At 36.7% G+C, this 16,589-nt stretch overlaps 1 protein-coding gene across 2 annotated transcripts in view; it reads right to left on the reverse strand.

The window, feature by feature from the left end:
- Positions 1 to 3,032: 3,032 nt before the first annotated feature.
- The window catches only part of RHBDD1 (rhomboid domain containing 1), a 38,153-nt gene continuing 24,596 nt past the window's right edge, over positions 3,033 to 16,589 (reverse strand). For both annotated transcript variants that reach the window (XM_014960635.1, XM_014960636.1), the window contains exon 7: positions 3,033 to 4,454. In XM_014960635.1, coding sequence (XP_014816121.1) covers positions 4,336 to 4,454 — 119 coding nt within the window. In that variant the 3' untranslated portion in view covers positions 3,033 to 4,335. The remainder of the gene's footprint in view (positions 4,455 to 16,589) is intronic.

The raw sequence follows: 16,589 nt of genomic DNA on the forward strand, positions 1-16,589 counted from the left end.
AAGGAGTGATTTGGTGAAGGATCTAACGTAATCCAAAATTCTCCACGAAGGCAAGAACATTTACAGACTACCTGCTCAACAGCCAGAAAGAGATATTTGCTTAACCTGCTCCAAAAAGACTAAAGAAGAAAATTCCAAAATATCCCTAGCATATTAGAGAAGTTCACTATCTCATGGTTACATTCATTTTGCTGCAAAGTAAGCCAAATTCTTCTGGTCACTGGACAAGAGATGAACTCATCACTGTTCTCATGCAGCAGAAGACTGCTGTCACGTGTATACGCAGTCATCTCCTTTAATAACCCAATCGCTTTACCGTTCTGAGCACGTCATATAAACAAAAATAGCCAAACTATATTAAATTTATATAGCAAACTGTCTTTCTCCAATTTTGACAGCTCCTGAAGGAACAAATGGGTATCAGTATTTGTTACCAGATTCAGACCCTTCAGAAAGCGTGACAGTCCTTCAGAAACAGATCTACAACTGAAAGCTGAGAACTGTTAATATTTTCTGCCCTGTGCATTCTGATAACAAATAAGAAGTTACCAATCTGGGTTTTTTTACACATTAATACACAATTAATATCTTATAATAAAACCATAAAATTTTTTTTTTACACATAGGAAACAATTAATATCTTATAATAAAACCATAAAACGATTGGGCCCTTTGTGCCTGCAGGCTCCTTCAAGAAGGCCCAGCTGATGGACATGAGTACCTGTTCGCCAGCTGTTTCACTCAAGTGTGATTTATACTCAGTCATTCAGTGCCAAAGAAAAATTGATACAATTCACCAGTTGCAGAATCAGAAGTGACACCAAACTGCAAAATCCATTCCCCTCACGTCACAACTGAATGGGCAGCTCTACCTGACCTGCTCTTCAAGCCACTCATTGAAGTTTCACCCAGGTGCAATCTTCAGGTGTTGTACACACCTGTTGAGCTCCAGTGTCTAGATACAGACGGGTGGTTTAACCATTCAACAGTTCTTTACTCCTATATTTAACAATATATACCCTTGGCATAGATGGGTAACGTAATTAAAGACAGCAATGGATAACAAAACCTTAACTTTTATCCTGCAGGCATTTCCATCCATGTAATTAACACATACAAGAAAAGGTAAGTCATTTTGCCTTCATTTGGTCAGGATAACTATCTTCGACTAATAGTGCTCACAGCTCCTTGGCTCTATCATCTGTAACTTCAGCTCCTTAATACATATATAAAAATAAAAACAAAGAGATGTGCTGTAAAGAGCGTTGATACAAAACTGTACCTCTATCGGGTACGCTCTCTTTCCTCTTTTCTGCTTTTTCAGCGTAAGCGCTATCAAACTGGGACTTACCTCAGCTCAATCAAAATAGTCTCCCAGCAAAGTGTTTTAGTAAAGACTTTCCTTCTCCCCCCAAACACATCATCATTCCACAGACTTATGTCTCTATCCCTAATTTAACTGTTTTAGTAGAGATTTTCCTTCTCCCCCCAAACACATCATCATTCGTTTTAGTAAAGACTTTCCTTCTCCCCCCAAACACATCATCATTCCACAGACTTATGTCTCTATCCCTAATTTAATGAATGAATATTTAGGCTTATTTTTCCTTGGATGTTTATATGCGGTATGAAGAAATACTACTCATGATACTGTTGTCATTAGATAGTTGAATATAGTTGAACTGTCCCTTCACTTTCCAACAAAAACAAAGGAAAAAATTCAAAGGCAAAACTTTTATGAAGTGGCAATCGCTCCCACTGTCTCCTACTACATCCCTTATACCAACAGAGTTCTTGGAGTATTTTAAGTTATATGAGAAAATAAACAAGATGGCATTAGTCAAACTTTTTAATAAACAGACCATGAAAATTCCAGTTTTTGATTTTCACTGAACAAGCGAGCAAAGCGTGTTTGAAAGGTAACTTCAGGCACGACAGCTCCTGTGAGAGGAGGCTGGCAGAGCAGAGCTGACAGGCGCTCCCCCCCTGAACACTTCTCCCTGGCACCGAGGGGTCATTTTAGGGGGGGCAGGAGCGGTTTTGATGTCGGTTCCAGCCTGTACTGAGAACGCTACTTCCACCTCCACCCGCCTAGCACCTCTCCCGCTCGGCTGTGGAACACCTAGGAGTCCTGCTTTCCCAGTATTTTAAAGGGCATTTTTTCCCCCTTTAGGGGAACTGGCACTGCCAGGGGAAAAAAACCCCACAACATACATACACAAGAACATATAATTTGCCTGTGCTTAAAGACAAGACAGAAAAGGAAAAAGAATTTTAAAAGTTAAACACACTGTTCTTTCACCACATTTTAATTCTGGACTACAAGAACCCCTTATTTATTAGCAGTAAGATGTTAGGTCATTCAACCGTTTAATTTCAAGAATGTGCCTGTTAACAAGTCTGCTGATTAGGATTAATTAAGGGGGTGGAATTTCTTGGTACCTGATCACAGAGTTTACAGGAAGTACGGAAAATTCACAGGAAATCACAACTCCAGCAATAAAAGAATCAACCTTCAGATGCTGAAGTATTTTATACAATACTACTTTTTCTTAAAGAATCCTTACTTTATGTAGAGTTAGTCGGGCACTAAAGGGCATCAGAAAACACACAATGTGGAATACTCAGCTGTGCAGACTGCCCTTAATTTTTGTCCTTGAAGGGATAAGGTGCAGCAGAGCATGTGGTAGGAATTCAGCTGCAGCTTCCATCTACCATCACCAGGGCTCTGAAACCTAAACCGATGGGGTTTCTTAGTAGTAAAAATCCTACTAAGGAATCATTCTGTTAATAAACTTTCACAAATATGTAAGCGCTGGAACTTTTCAATAATCCAATCCCAGAACTTCCACTAAATTCAAAAGAAACAAAATTAGTCCCAACATAATCAATCTGTCCCCTTGGTATCACAAGTCTTCATTTCTAACAATGTAGTGGCAGCTCTGTAATTTAAAATATATGCATTATTACTGTGATGAAAACCAAACAGTTTTAAATGTAAAAAAATATTTATTTTTATTTTGTATACAAAAGAGTCAAAACAGCTGAACAATTATTATTACTGGCAATTTTAGTGAATATTTAATGGCAAATATTTCTAACCTCACTTTACAAAAACAAGTGCTTTTAAAATTACAAACGTGTTTTTGATTTTACTTAAGTACCATTTTTCACCCAACTAGTGGTTAATCCAGTGGTTTTAAATAATTAAAATAACAGAGATTAAGACAGTAAATTACACTGAAACTTTTGACCAGAGCATTAAAAGATTACTCTGAGGAACCAATGCTCCCTCCTCATTTACATCTAATTAGTACCTACTGAGAAAAATATGTAAACTGTATGCAGGTTTTTGATACATATTTTTAGTGAGTGTAGAAAAGTTAGCCGACTGTAGAAATATCTGCTGTTTTATTCTATGGCTACTGCACTTATAGAAAAGCAACCAAGACATACCATTTCCGAGCTTTCTTAAAAAGGAAAAAAAAAGATGCTTTGAAAAAGACTAAGTAACTAAATAAATACATTCTTTGTATGGTATATCCACCTCCCTTTCCATAAAACTCCCAACAAATTATTTCAACTCTAAAGGGAAGCATTTCTTAATTTAAAATATAAATATGATTTCTTAAAGCCTTTCTTAACAAGTAGTTACAACTCATTTTTATCACATACAAGCTCTAAATAAAATAGCATGTTTTAAGGAAGACTGCAAGACTGAAAGCTTGTATTAAATAACTCCTTAAGGCAAGGACACCCACAACGATTTTTCACACAGTTCGCAAGACTGCTGGAAAGCTTGAGCCTAGGCTCTCATGATCCAGCTGTCGTCATCAAAGCAACAAATGTCAAGTGACATTTCACACGCCAATCCCAAAACCAGTTGGTCATCCCAGAGACAATTTTGTAAGGAAAAATTGCATAGTTTTACAATTGTATACAAAAAAAAGTAATGTTTTTCTCATCTGTGGTGGATGAAGTAAACCTGTTGTCTGAAAATATCAGCCGTCAAAAAGCCAAGGAATTCTTGAAGCTACACAAAAGAACTTAGGAAAAAAAAGACAGTTTGGTAAAACCATCAGTCATCTTCCATATTTAAGGTGCATTAAGATGGAGACTGCCAAAGATCACATTTTGATTCTAATCTCACAGTTTTTATGCAGGTTCCAATTTTGATCCTAAACTCACAAAATCCTCTGCAGTTTTGCAGCTAATAGTAAAAAAATCTGGAAAAATATTACAAACAAATCTTCATATTACAGATTACAAATAAATCTGCAAATATTTTGGTAACTCTGAATAGCGCTTTACAATTTACACCAACACCTGCCAGTTTCATCGTCTCTCAAACCTACGAAGCCTTTGCCTTCTTACTTCCTCTTGTGACTGTTGCTCAGGTGGAAACCAAAAGCCATAGGGTCGCCGCTCATTATTGTATGTTGCTCCACCAAAATCTATAAGACACAATGAAAACCAACTGTTATTTTGTTCTGTTATATGAGAAAAATGCACATATACCCTGCAACCCAAAGCATCACAACACAAACAGGGAGTTGAATGTTTCCAATTCCGATGGTTTCAGGGCGATTGCAACTTCCAGCAACTGCTCTTAAAGACACTGAAATAAAAAAGACAAACAAAAAAACCAAACCAACACACCACAACCAAAAGAAAACCCAAACATCTAACAAGCATTAACCCAGGAGTTCACGTTTTTCATGATTCCTACTTTATTTGAAAGTCCTCAGTAGTTCCTTCTGGCAAAATAAAGCTTTTGGTTTTGCTTTCCATATTGCAGTCCCCCAGGTGCTGACCCACGCCAGACGCACACACAGCTCCCCTCCTGCCTTGGCAGCAATTTCAGAAATAAACTCCACGTGGCAGCTCATCCAGACAGAACCATAAGCAAATGAATCTGAGCAGAAATAGCACACCAAGACGGAAGGTTCTCTGCCCTGGCACAGCACGAAAAGGTGAGAACAGGCCATTCTAGCAACTCCTCAGAATTCACATGAAGTAACAAAGCAAAGGAAGGATTTAAAGGCTGTGGTTCACACCCCCTGAACTGAGGGGCTCTGGGAAACAGAAGTGAGAGGCTGCCTTCTGAGCACAGCTACAACTTTAAGGATAAGCAAATAAACTTTAAAGATAACACAACAGCCTCTGTAACACTCAGTATTTTTTTAAACTTTCACCTCAGGGTCTCATTTAAATTAGCTAAAGTGAATATGGAAAACCAAAAGTAAATATTGTAGTACTATGATGTTCATTTTCAAGATGAATTTCAAGTACAGCTGTATCCTGTATCACAAATTGCCTGCAGCAAACACTAAGGCCTGTTCCCATGACAGGCAGTTGGGAGGGTCCACCTCACCCAGAGCCTCTGTTAGTTTCCCATTCAATTACACGAGCAGCTTCGTTTGTAGAGTACTCACCAACAAACATATGATTCTGTGACAATAGCAAGATGCGTTCATAATTTTCCTTTTATGTTTACCAAGAAGTCAAAATCTTGGAAAATGCTTCCAGAGATAACAATAGCTGCTCAAACTCTGGTAGGCAGCAATATTAACATAGGTGTTTATAAAATGAGTTGCACTGTTTAAAAGGATTTTTCAAATTCATATTAATATACAGGAAACATATTTAATGTATATTTTAGTATTTTATCTTCAGCTTGTCCCTGTGTCTCAACTTGCTAGAGACAAATCTGAAAAATATGTAAGCTGTTACTCTGTCTCTGGAAACACTATGGCACTATTTGAGAAATACTATTTTCCAAAGAGCTTTACATTTGAAGCATCATTTTGAAAGATCAAATCATTTTGTAGTGAAAAGCAAAGAAGGTGCAGAGTATTACATGCTGAACTGCTTGAAGCAATTCAAAGAGAAATGCCTGAGGAGCAATTTAATAGTCAAATAATATGATTTATAATCCACACAGGTCCATAGGTTTTAGGAAAGGATGCCCAAGATGACAGCTGCAACTGGGCCACCATTTCTCTCCTCCTCCTTGAAAAAATGAGAAAAAAAAGAAAGCGCACACATATTAGCTTGCAATATTAAATTCACACTTTTAATTGTGCACATACGACTCCATTAGCAAGTAAGAAAGTGACTGAATATGCAATCTTAGACCCTTGCACTGCATCTCAGCGGGGAGGCGGCAGGCGCTGGGTCGGTGCCCCTGCGGGGCCGGGGGACACCGGGGGCTCACCCAGCAGATGGCACCGGAGCCACGCAGGCCACCACAGAAATTAGGACAAACTCCAGCCAACAAAGCATTCCGCCTTGTAAGCAGAATTAGGGTTATTTTGAAACAGATGGGCTCTAGAGAAGCTGCTGCACTGAATATTATACAGTTGTTTATTGTCTGGCTGGTTTGAAACCCCAGGATTATTTGCCAGCATCTAGCAGTTTCTCTGTCACATCAGGTTTCATCAAAAGGGAAGCAAAGTGAAAGCCACTGGAATACATATATACTTTTTTCTTCACCAAACCAGTCCTAAATTCAGAACTTAACTTGCTATTGCATACAGTGCTGTACAGCAGAATGTCTGTCCTGACACCACCAACTGCATAACCAACATCTTAACCCTGAAGCTGAACACCTAACAGCCACCTTCTGTACAAGAATTCTCAAAATTTTGCCTACCTTGTTGTCATGTAAAATTTATCTAGCATTTTTCTCATTTTATGCATCTGCAATACAATGCTGTCACCCTTGAGCACACACAACACACTCAGGCTTTTCACTGTAAGAGTGACCAGCCCAAAGCCCCCTTCCCCAGATCTTTTCTACACATTCTCAGCACTTCAAATACTAAAGTACAGTAACCTGATGCATGATCTGGAGGAGCAGACAGGAAGAGGTGAAGAAACTAACATTGTTAGCGACAACAATTCATCACTTAAAATATTTCCTTGAAAATGGCAGAAAAACCCCAACACAAAACTAAAGACGACAGCTGTTTCCCCAAAGCAAGCAGCCAGGTGATAGGACATACTCAGCATCAGTGGAATGAGAAGTTCAAGCTCCATCAGTCTAACAGGTAATTCACAACTCAATATGACACGTGAGCCTCCAACCAAACACACTGCAAACGCGAGCAGACCACTCTGCCCACAGCATATAGATTTCCCAGAAACAGCAGGGCTGGCTCTGGCTGTGGCACAGCCAGCCTTGGCCAGCAAAGCAGAACTTGCACAGCCAGCTGGCACTGCAAACGAGCCATCCCCGGCCCTCGGATCATCAAGATCAGATCTAAGGACAATTTGAAACATGCCATCCTGCCAGGGCGGTAATAGCTGTAGAACGTGTGTGAAGTGGGCATTTTTTGCTCTTCTGTATGAAATTCAGTATAAGGAAGAAAAATCAATGGTCACCTTACAGGGTGAGCCAAACAGACAAGATCTCCACATGGAGTTTTAGTTCTGCGTGTAGTACAAGCCACAGAAGCGTCACATCAAACAGACCCACTTGATTTTTCCCTCCACTCTGAAGTAATGGCCTTAGTTTTAGGTTAGATAATAGGACAAAACACTCACAGCAGCCTTTTCCCTGGTTTATGCTGCACTAGAAGCCGGACAGGGACTACAATTGAAAAAAATCCCATAAAATGGCAAATCTGCTTTTATACTCTCATCTTCTTCCCTCTGCAAAACGCAGACATGCTATACACTAGATTTGGCTTTTTAACACTTATCACTGTCCAATTTTTTTCTATTCAGCTCCAAGTAGACCACATTTAATAGCCTACGCTATTGTTTCTAACACTGCCCTTTAAGTTTTTGTCAATGTATGAAAGAATTTTGTCATGCTGTGAAGCAAACTATTCTTCCTGGTGCTGGTGCCAACATTCCTCATCTACAGACTTTAACATCGCGAAGTGGTGAAGAAGAGAAATGGAAGTCTAACTACTGTTTCTGTGCTGTGCTTTGGAATGGCTGAAAAATGAAAAATCACATTAGCAGGAAGTTAGTTGTGGGTAATGAAGTTAGAAGGAAAGTAACATAAATGAATCCAGAGAGAACTAGGTTGTTAAAAGAACAAGTGAGACAGATCTTGAACACTGAGTCTCTTACTTGTTTTTAAAAGAGATGATAAAATTGAGAAACACACAAACCCTTCAAAATATCTGATAATTTGTTTTGGTTAGGGGAAGATATGGCTAAGACTTAATTTGCATAACTTAATCCCTCTGTATGTGAGGATTTTAAAATTTTGGCTGCTGGGGCACACTGTTGACTCATACTCAACTTGCCATTAACCCAAACTCCCAGATGTCTTTCTGCTGGGCTGCTTTCCAGCCTCTCATCCCCCAGTTTGTGCATATAACCAGGATTACCCCATCCCAGGTGCACTTCTCTTGTTAAATTTCACAGGGTTGGTAAGTGCCCAGCTCTCTGATCTTTCTGGATCTCTTGGGAAGACCTTGCCCACTCTACGTGTACATGAGATGGTGTGGTACTCTAAGTATCATCCCAAAGTTAACAGAACTTACTATGAACCAGGACATTAAATTTGTGTAAGTTTACTTCCTCCCAGTTTTTATTCCTCTGAAGCATACACTGCATTATGAAATTATGCCAGTTTTCTACTTTGATCCCTCCTCCTCTTTCAATGTTACGTAGTAATTTATATTTTTTGTTTCACTATTGCCCTTGTTTTTTCTTGATCAAATTTCTCAGCAACTAAAATGGTATTATTTCCTTCAGGTTTGCTGTTACAAGGGCCATTAAGAAATGACAGTTTTTAAACCCACAACTTAAATATACTTTCCTCTTTACAGAGCCTATTTGAAATTATTAATACTTGTTAAGATCTGTGTTTATTAAAAAACCTTGAACTAAAATTAAAAGAATTAAGCAGTATGTGCTTACTGCCAGAGGTAAACCACTTGTTCGGATCCTAAGATCAGAATCTGACAATGGTTTCTGCTTTAACATATCAAAAAATTCCTGTTGAGCTCATGCTATATAAGAGATTTTACATTTATGTACAGTCAGTTATTACCTCGTTCATCTAAAGAAATAAAGTGGAAAATTAAAAGTCCTTATATTCATCTTCAAGTAACTGAAAAAGTAAAAAAGTACTTCCTAATGAGTCTTAATAGATCCAGAAACCGGAATACTGCCAGGATCAGTAATTTTGGCAAATTATTTAATTATAAATAGTAACTCCTTTGTTTAATAAGGCAAATGGGCTTTGGCTTTCCATTTAAAACTGTTGTTAAAAGGTGTCCAGAAACCTAACTGGTTTGTTGTTTTTTTCAACTACATTCTAATTTTCATCCAAACACTGCTTTACATGAAGTTGATTAAAAAAAATACTAAATAAATGCATTATTCATCCTTTATAGTATCATCATAGCAATGTGTTAAAAAACTGACTAAATGAATGTTTAAGCTATGTAATTAGTTAAATGAATAAAGACAGAAAGTACCAAGTTCTGCTGATTTGAATCATCATTCTTCCCTCTTTGAAAAAAATACTCAAAGCTAGATTTAAATTAATTCAGGTTTGTCAAACCTAGGTGCTAGGCACAGCGTTTCATGTACTACAGGATATAAATGGTACTACATATTGTCTGCCAAGTCACTGAAAAACTGAACAAGTGCACACATTCACCAGCACCGTGCAATGCTCCGTCAGCCACATCTGAAATATTGAGCTATGATGTCTAATAAATTCTTTGCAGAAAGGACCACATCTATCCCTACTCAAGCTTGCTAAATGTAACTAACTGCATTAGCAAAACTTCTTGAGCTAATGAAACGAAGACTTTTTGATCAGATCTGGCTCATGTCCAAACAGCTTTCAGGGCAAGCTGAGCTTGCTCACCTCTGTCTACAAGATTGCACAGTCGTATTGGATTAAATATCAAAGACAAAATTGTCCTGAATATTCCTTTTGAGTATAATGCTAAAATCTACTGCTGCCAACTGACAACAGCGAGGAATCTATTGTAATGCTCAAAATATTACAGATTTAGTTTTAAATGCAAGCTAGAGGCTCCAGACAAAAAACCAAAAAGTATAGAAGAGAAGCAAACTAGAATACAGTTGGCCTTAGGACCACAAGGATACAACCACAATGACTGTCAACAAGACATGATATGGAGATATATATTTTTCTTTACCACAAATGACTCATTTATTGAGTCAGACATCAGAAAAAGGTTCAAAACAATTTTTAAGATAGTTCCAATGAACAAATGTAAACTATACCCAGCCAATTGAATTAATCTAATGATAAAACAACAAGAGTTAAAATACTAGATCATGGGTAAATTCAAGATTAGGAATATTCACTGACCTCAGTTTACTCCTAAAAGCATCCCCAAGCTTTATTATTCGTAAGACTCTTACTTTATATAAATCACATTTGGAAAAAAAACCTGCTTAGTTTTTCCTTTACTACATCTCTCCTTGCCTAACAAAGATGCACAGCAACAAAGGAACTCCAAACAATATCCATTTCCCAATGCCAAGACTAAGAAACCCGGACGGACGGAGACACCAATGCAGCCTGAAGCTGCTCACTGCAACTACCACTTTCTGTAAAGTGGAAGGGAGTGCTTTTATGTAGCCCACACACAGCTTCTTCTAATTATGCCCACAGCTGTTAAGCAGAACTGCCTGTTCTCCAGCAAGGTGACCCTGCCAAACCCACTGTGAAAGGAACAACAGTTGTTCCTTTAAGAAAAAGTTCTTTTTACTGAGGGGAAAAAAAAAATAAAATCCAGAGACCACTGAAGTCAGTGAAAAGCCTTCCATTTGTATCACTGAACCTGCATCAAAACACCAAGAACAGCCCCTACCTCCATATGCAAACCAGGCTTTTATAACAGATGTAGTGTGGATGTAAGAAAAACATCTCTAGCTACAAAGATTTTACTATTTCTTTAATAAAGTGCTTTCTTCCTATTTTAATTTTCTTTGGCAGTTGAAACTTTTGCAAGAAGGAAACCATCCAGAAGAAAGATGCATTGGCAGTACCATCAAAAATGTTTGCATATTTAGGAAGCCTCAGAAAAAAGAAATAATCCGCATTCTGTACCCATTTTAGCATGAAAATCTGAATACTTTGTGTCAGTACTACATACAAACCAGAACAAAATAGACTTGAAAAGCATGATGTATTAGTATGTCAAACTGAATCTGAAATTATGTTCTAAATTATTCTCAATGTACTCGTGTCACAATGCTTCAATATTTTCTATTTTTAAAGTTTCTCACATTAATAAGTGCAAACACATTATCACTCACATGGAATGAAGCCCTACTTTTAAATTAATAGTCTGTCTTTTTATCCCTACAGCATATAACTCAGGAACACTGCATCCAAGGAAACTCAAAACCGTAGGTAATATTGGATGCATCAACGGACAGTACTTTTTCAGGAAAGGCAGAGGAGAAAAATGGGGAACACAGTCTCATTCATTTGCATAACAAACTTTCATATAAATGTACTTTGGATCAAAACCCAGTTTCTGTTAATAAGCAAACCACATCTTAGTTCTTCCAGTTCACTAATAAATTGTTGAACTAGTTTTCTTCTGTACGCAGAAGTGTTTCAAAGGCAAAAGGATGCACGCAGAACTCCTGAATAATGGGCAGGAAGGGAAATAGAAAAGGCAAAAAACCAACCTACTAAAGGCCATACAAGCAGTTTGCACAACATTTTCTTGCGTTGGTTTGCCCATTAAAAGTATTCTCTTAGTACATTTCCCTCCAGATACCTGCAGGAAATCACTTTGTATGTGTGGATACGCTCTGCACGCACACAAAAAAAAGTCAGACTTCAAGACTCAGGTGCAAGTCCTAGCATATAACCTCATGAAAGGCATTTTAATCTGATACCATGTGCTGCACATTTGATATATAAATTATTTTAAGCCATTTTTAAAGAAAACCATCAGTCAAATGCAATGATTGGCATTATTACAATTGCAGACAGGAAAGATAACACTGATTGAAAGAAACCATAACAGCATTTCTCTATAGTCTCATCACATCGGTTTCATTCTTACTGCAATGTTCCATGGATTTGGCAAATTTCATAGACTAGTAATAGAATTCCAGTCTCAGTAGAAGGAAACAGAAATGGGAACTCTTAAAAATTCAGAGAACAAGCCAGCCAGATGTCTAGATATTTCCTAAATACACCACAAATATACTTATGACTAGCCCATACTTGGCCATCTAAAAACTTTAAGTGGATGGGTTGGGGTTTTTTGTTTTGTTTTAAATTGGAACTAAAGAAATGCATAGACAGATGGATTCACTATAAAATATAAGAGGAATATCTATATATGTGTACTTATAGGTATTTCTCCTTAATCACAAACTATAAAGACTATGACGTGCATGTTTAAAGAAGTTAGTCTTAAGAAAAGGAGGAACATTCCATGAACTTGCAAGGTATTCTTAACATTATTGAGATTGAGAGACAGACACTTAGAAGTTCAACTCACAAAAAAATCTTAACACCCACCATAACAAACATCCAAATCCACATCCTACACTAATTGAAGTATTTCTTCAGAGCAGAATACCAAGTAAATAAGAGATAAGAGATATGATATACTGGGGTTACATTAAGGATGGCTGCTAATACTAGTATTAAACAAAAATGGCAACCATATAGTTTAAATATCAAAGGCTATGATTTTTTTAAACACGAAGTTATTTTCTTGACTTACCTAAAGGAAGAATTATTGCAATTTGTAACCAATATAGATTACAAGAATAAGTAAAAAACAAAAACAAAAACTACCAAACCTTTGGAGAAAAAAAAAGCTTAACGGTGTTCAAACTGATTCTTGTTTGAGACAACAACATATCTAAAGCTGGGAATGGAACGAATATAACAGTTCCTTTTAGTAAACAGACCTAAATAATTTTGAGAGTTTGATAGTCTTAAAACTGGTGTCTACATAAATCCCATTAGCTCAGTAATTTCCTTTGTTGCATTACATACCAGTAATTATTATTATTTAAGAATTTTTTAGGATATGGCATAAAAATAGAATTGCAGTTCAGGAATGCATGGCTGTGGAATAAGTAGAAAAGCAGTACCGTTATGGCAGCTTAACCTTACAGAAAAGTAACTACTGAGTTTAAATTTGATGCACATCTTAACACAAATTGGTGTTCAGTTGTGAACAACTGACACCAGGGAATTCTGTACTATGCCAGTGATTCTTTTAATAGCTTACTAGAATACTAATACACAGTAATTTATAAGAACATTCAACAAATCAATACTCAAAATCTGTAATGGTACATTTTGTAGCCTGAAAACCCTAATAAACGCATTTGCCCAACTAAGAAAAAAAACAATCAATTTAAATTTTTCAGTACCTGAAGGGAGCCTACAGGAAGGATGGGGAAGGACTCTTTATCAGGGAATGTAGCGATAGGATGAGGGATAACGGTTTTAAATTGAAAGAGGGGAGATTTAGACTAGATACTAGAAAGAAATTCTTTACAGTGAGGGTGGTGAGACACTGGAACAGACTGCCCAGAGAAGCTGTGGATGCCCCATTGCTGGGGATGTTCAAGGCCAGGCTGGATGGGGTTTGAGCAACCTGGTCTGGTGGGAGGTGTCCCTGCCCAGGGCAGGGGGGTTGGAACTTGATGATCTTTAAGGTCCCTTCCAACCCAAACCATTCTATGATTTTATGAAATCATTGCAATATGTTTTTTGTCCAAGCTACAGAGCAACTATGATGGTATAAATATCATGGCTGGGAAAAAATAGGAAAAAAATTTTAAGGAAAGAGAGCCCTAAATTTTAGATGTGGTACCTGATCTTACAACCATTTAGCTACCTGTTTCAAATTATTTTATGTAAATTTTAGTCATGTTAAGTACATCTTCATCCATGTAATTGCAAGCAACTGTGAATGTCATGCTTTAGGGAAAAATGTATTGCGTTCAAAGGACAGTGCTCATTCAAGCTAATTATTTTTCAAACTGACAGGGAAGAATATCCTAATTGCTCATTAGCACAGTAGATTTAAGCTCATCCTTTGTGTCACTAAAACACGTATGATCAATTATATGCTCTATATTACCTTCTTTGGGAAATGAAGTATCTGCCTATAGGGAAGCTTAACTTTTAAGCAGCTTGTTTAAAGAAGTATTTTAAGAGTTCAGTTCTGAAGTCTTGCTTTTCCATACTAAGGTGCTCCAGCAGGTAGAAGAAAGTGATGCAAAATTAAAGCACTCCTGTGAAACCACTGAAGTCAACATCTATATATCTTTGATGACACCAAACTGTATCTGAAACAATATACAATGACACATTTTCCTGCTTCACTTATCTGTGAGGCTTAAAAACTGTAACTAGGAATGAAAGCAGGCACTATCATAGTCTTAAGAAATGCTGCTGTCTCAAATAGTAGTCAAAAATGTGACTTGGTATGCCAGTTATCTACCAGTTAAATATACTTAGAGATGCTACTTAAATTCTCTCATGTGTCAGAGGGCATTGTCCAAATAAGAAAATATTTCCACTTACAATTGAAAACTTTGTCCAAAAACAACAAGCAGACAAGAAATACTTACCAATAGTGATGTAGATTATTTAAGGCTACAAATGAAAGCTGCAGGTGTTCCACACTGATATATGAAAGCCTTTAAAGTGTGTGCTATCTAGTTATTTGTATTATCACAATTCACTCATTGTTATTTGTATTCTGTTTCCTCGGTAGTTTCAAAAAAACCATAAATATGGCTCATTCTTGAAGATAACATTTCAAAACTCTTAGTATTAAAAACTTTAAAGGATTTCTCTTTAAAACTCATGTTAAAAATGATGTAAAATGTCATTTAAAAAAGACAGTAAAATAAAAAGTATGCCTTACAATAAAGCTCATTTTAGACCCAGTCCTTCCCAAAATCTAGTACTTACACAGGATAATATATTGATATGACTTTTTTAATTTTTAAAATTTCCTGAGACAGCATGAACAGTAACTAATTCACTATCTTCTGCTGACAAACCAGATGGACTAAATGCTATTTTATGATTTAATTGAAAGCTAAGATTGTCACTATCTTCTATAGTTTTCAGTACAGTTTCATTGAAATGGGGACTGCTCAGATTGCAATCATTTCTAGAACAAATATATTACAATAATTTTGCTGCAGAGAATGTATTTTTTGTTAAGCTTCTAGCTTCACAATGTTGAGGGAAAGTTGACAGAACTACACTTAAATAACAAAGGTAAACACAAAATTGAAGTTAACTAAAAATAAAATAAAAAAAAAAATCACTTAAAGTCCCCCTAATTTCCCTAAAAGTCTGCACTTCTGCCTCCCAGGTGACTCTCACAATAGATGCAAACTTAATAAAGCAAAAAGCTGTATTTACTTTAAAATATATGTTAATGAATTTCTCAAACTGGAAAAGCCTTTTCCTATCACAATCTTGCCTCATCTGCTGCCTTTTAAAAACTATCTTCAAGATAACATGACATGTTCTTCGTAATAAAAAATAGGATCACAGAAGGTGTGAAAGTAAAAGTGATGATGATTTGTCAAGATACCCATTTTCATATTTTGCCTGGTATTTCTCTGACAGCCATAACACAGTGGTGTAAGTTAATTTTCTGAGCTGAAATTTATGAATGGTGCTCTGCATTTTAAGTCTTGCAGTTACAAGTAGAGGCTTCTCTATCTTTTTCCTAATGAACACGTTCTTGCACCCGGGGAGTGCAATAGAATACCAAGACTAAGAAAAAGAAGGCAAATTACATCAATAGATATTCAGTCAGGTTTGTTTTTTTTTTTAAGATTAAATGTTACAGCTTCACCAAATTTAAAAGAAATAGTACAGATTTCTTAAGTTAAGGAGCACCTAAAGCCTTTGGCTGAATTCCCAAAGGAATCCATACTGACATGCAACAGATTAAAGAGGAAGTAAGGTTTGATATAAAAAAAAAAAAAAAAAAAACCACTATCTGAATATCAGAAAACACATACTGCGTTCATTTCTGCCCTTTATTTTATCATAGAATCATAAGAATGGTTAGAGTTGGAAGGGACCTTAAAGATCACCAAGTTCCAACCCCCCTGCCATGGGCAAGGACCCATTCACCCTGGTCTTGAACTCCTCCAGGGATGGGGCATCCACAACTTCCCTGGGCAACCTTTTCCAGTGCCTCACCACCCACACAGTAAAGAATTTTTTTCTAGTATCTAATCTAAATCTCCCCTCTTTCAATTTAAATATTTACATAAATCACTTCAATATAAAAAAAATTTTCATAACTGAGTGATGGAAATTTTCCATGTGATGTTCTAGTAATGTGCTGTCAGTCCTATTGATCAGACTTTCCCTCAAGTCTTGAAGTTTTCAGAAGCTGAGTAATAGATTTTACAAAAGTTATTTTTCCCCCTCTTGTCTCACTTGCATTATAAAAAGATCAAATGTATTCTAATGAATGCATACTAATTTAACTAGTAAATTTCAAACAATCACCATTTTTCTTTCTAAAAATTTCTATCTTTTTTTTCTTTAGGTCTTTCAGCTAGCTAGAATATAAGCTTCCTTTAAGGACACAGTGAAAAGTAAT

The sequence above is a fragment of the Calidris pugnax genome, unplaced genomic scaffold (genome assembly GCF_001431845.1).
Source record: "Calidris pugnax isolate Ruff unplaced genomic scaffold, ASM143184v1 scaffold398, whole genome shotgun sequence".
In the NCBI taxonomy this organism is placed as follows: Eukaryota; Metazoa; Chordata; class Aves; order Charadriiformes; family Scolopacidae; genus Calidris; species Calidris pugnax.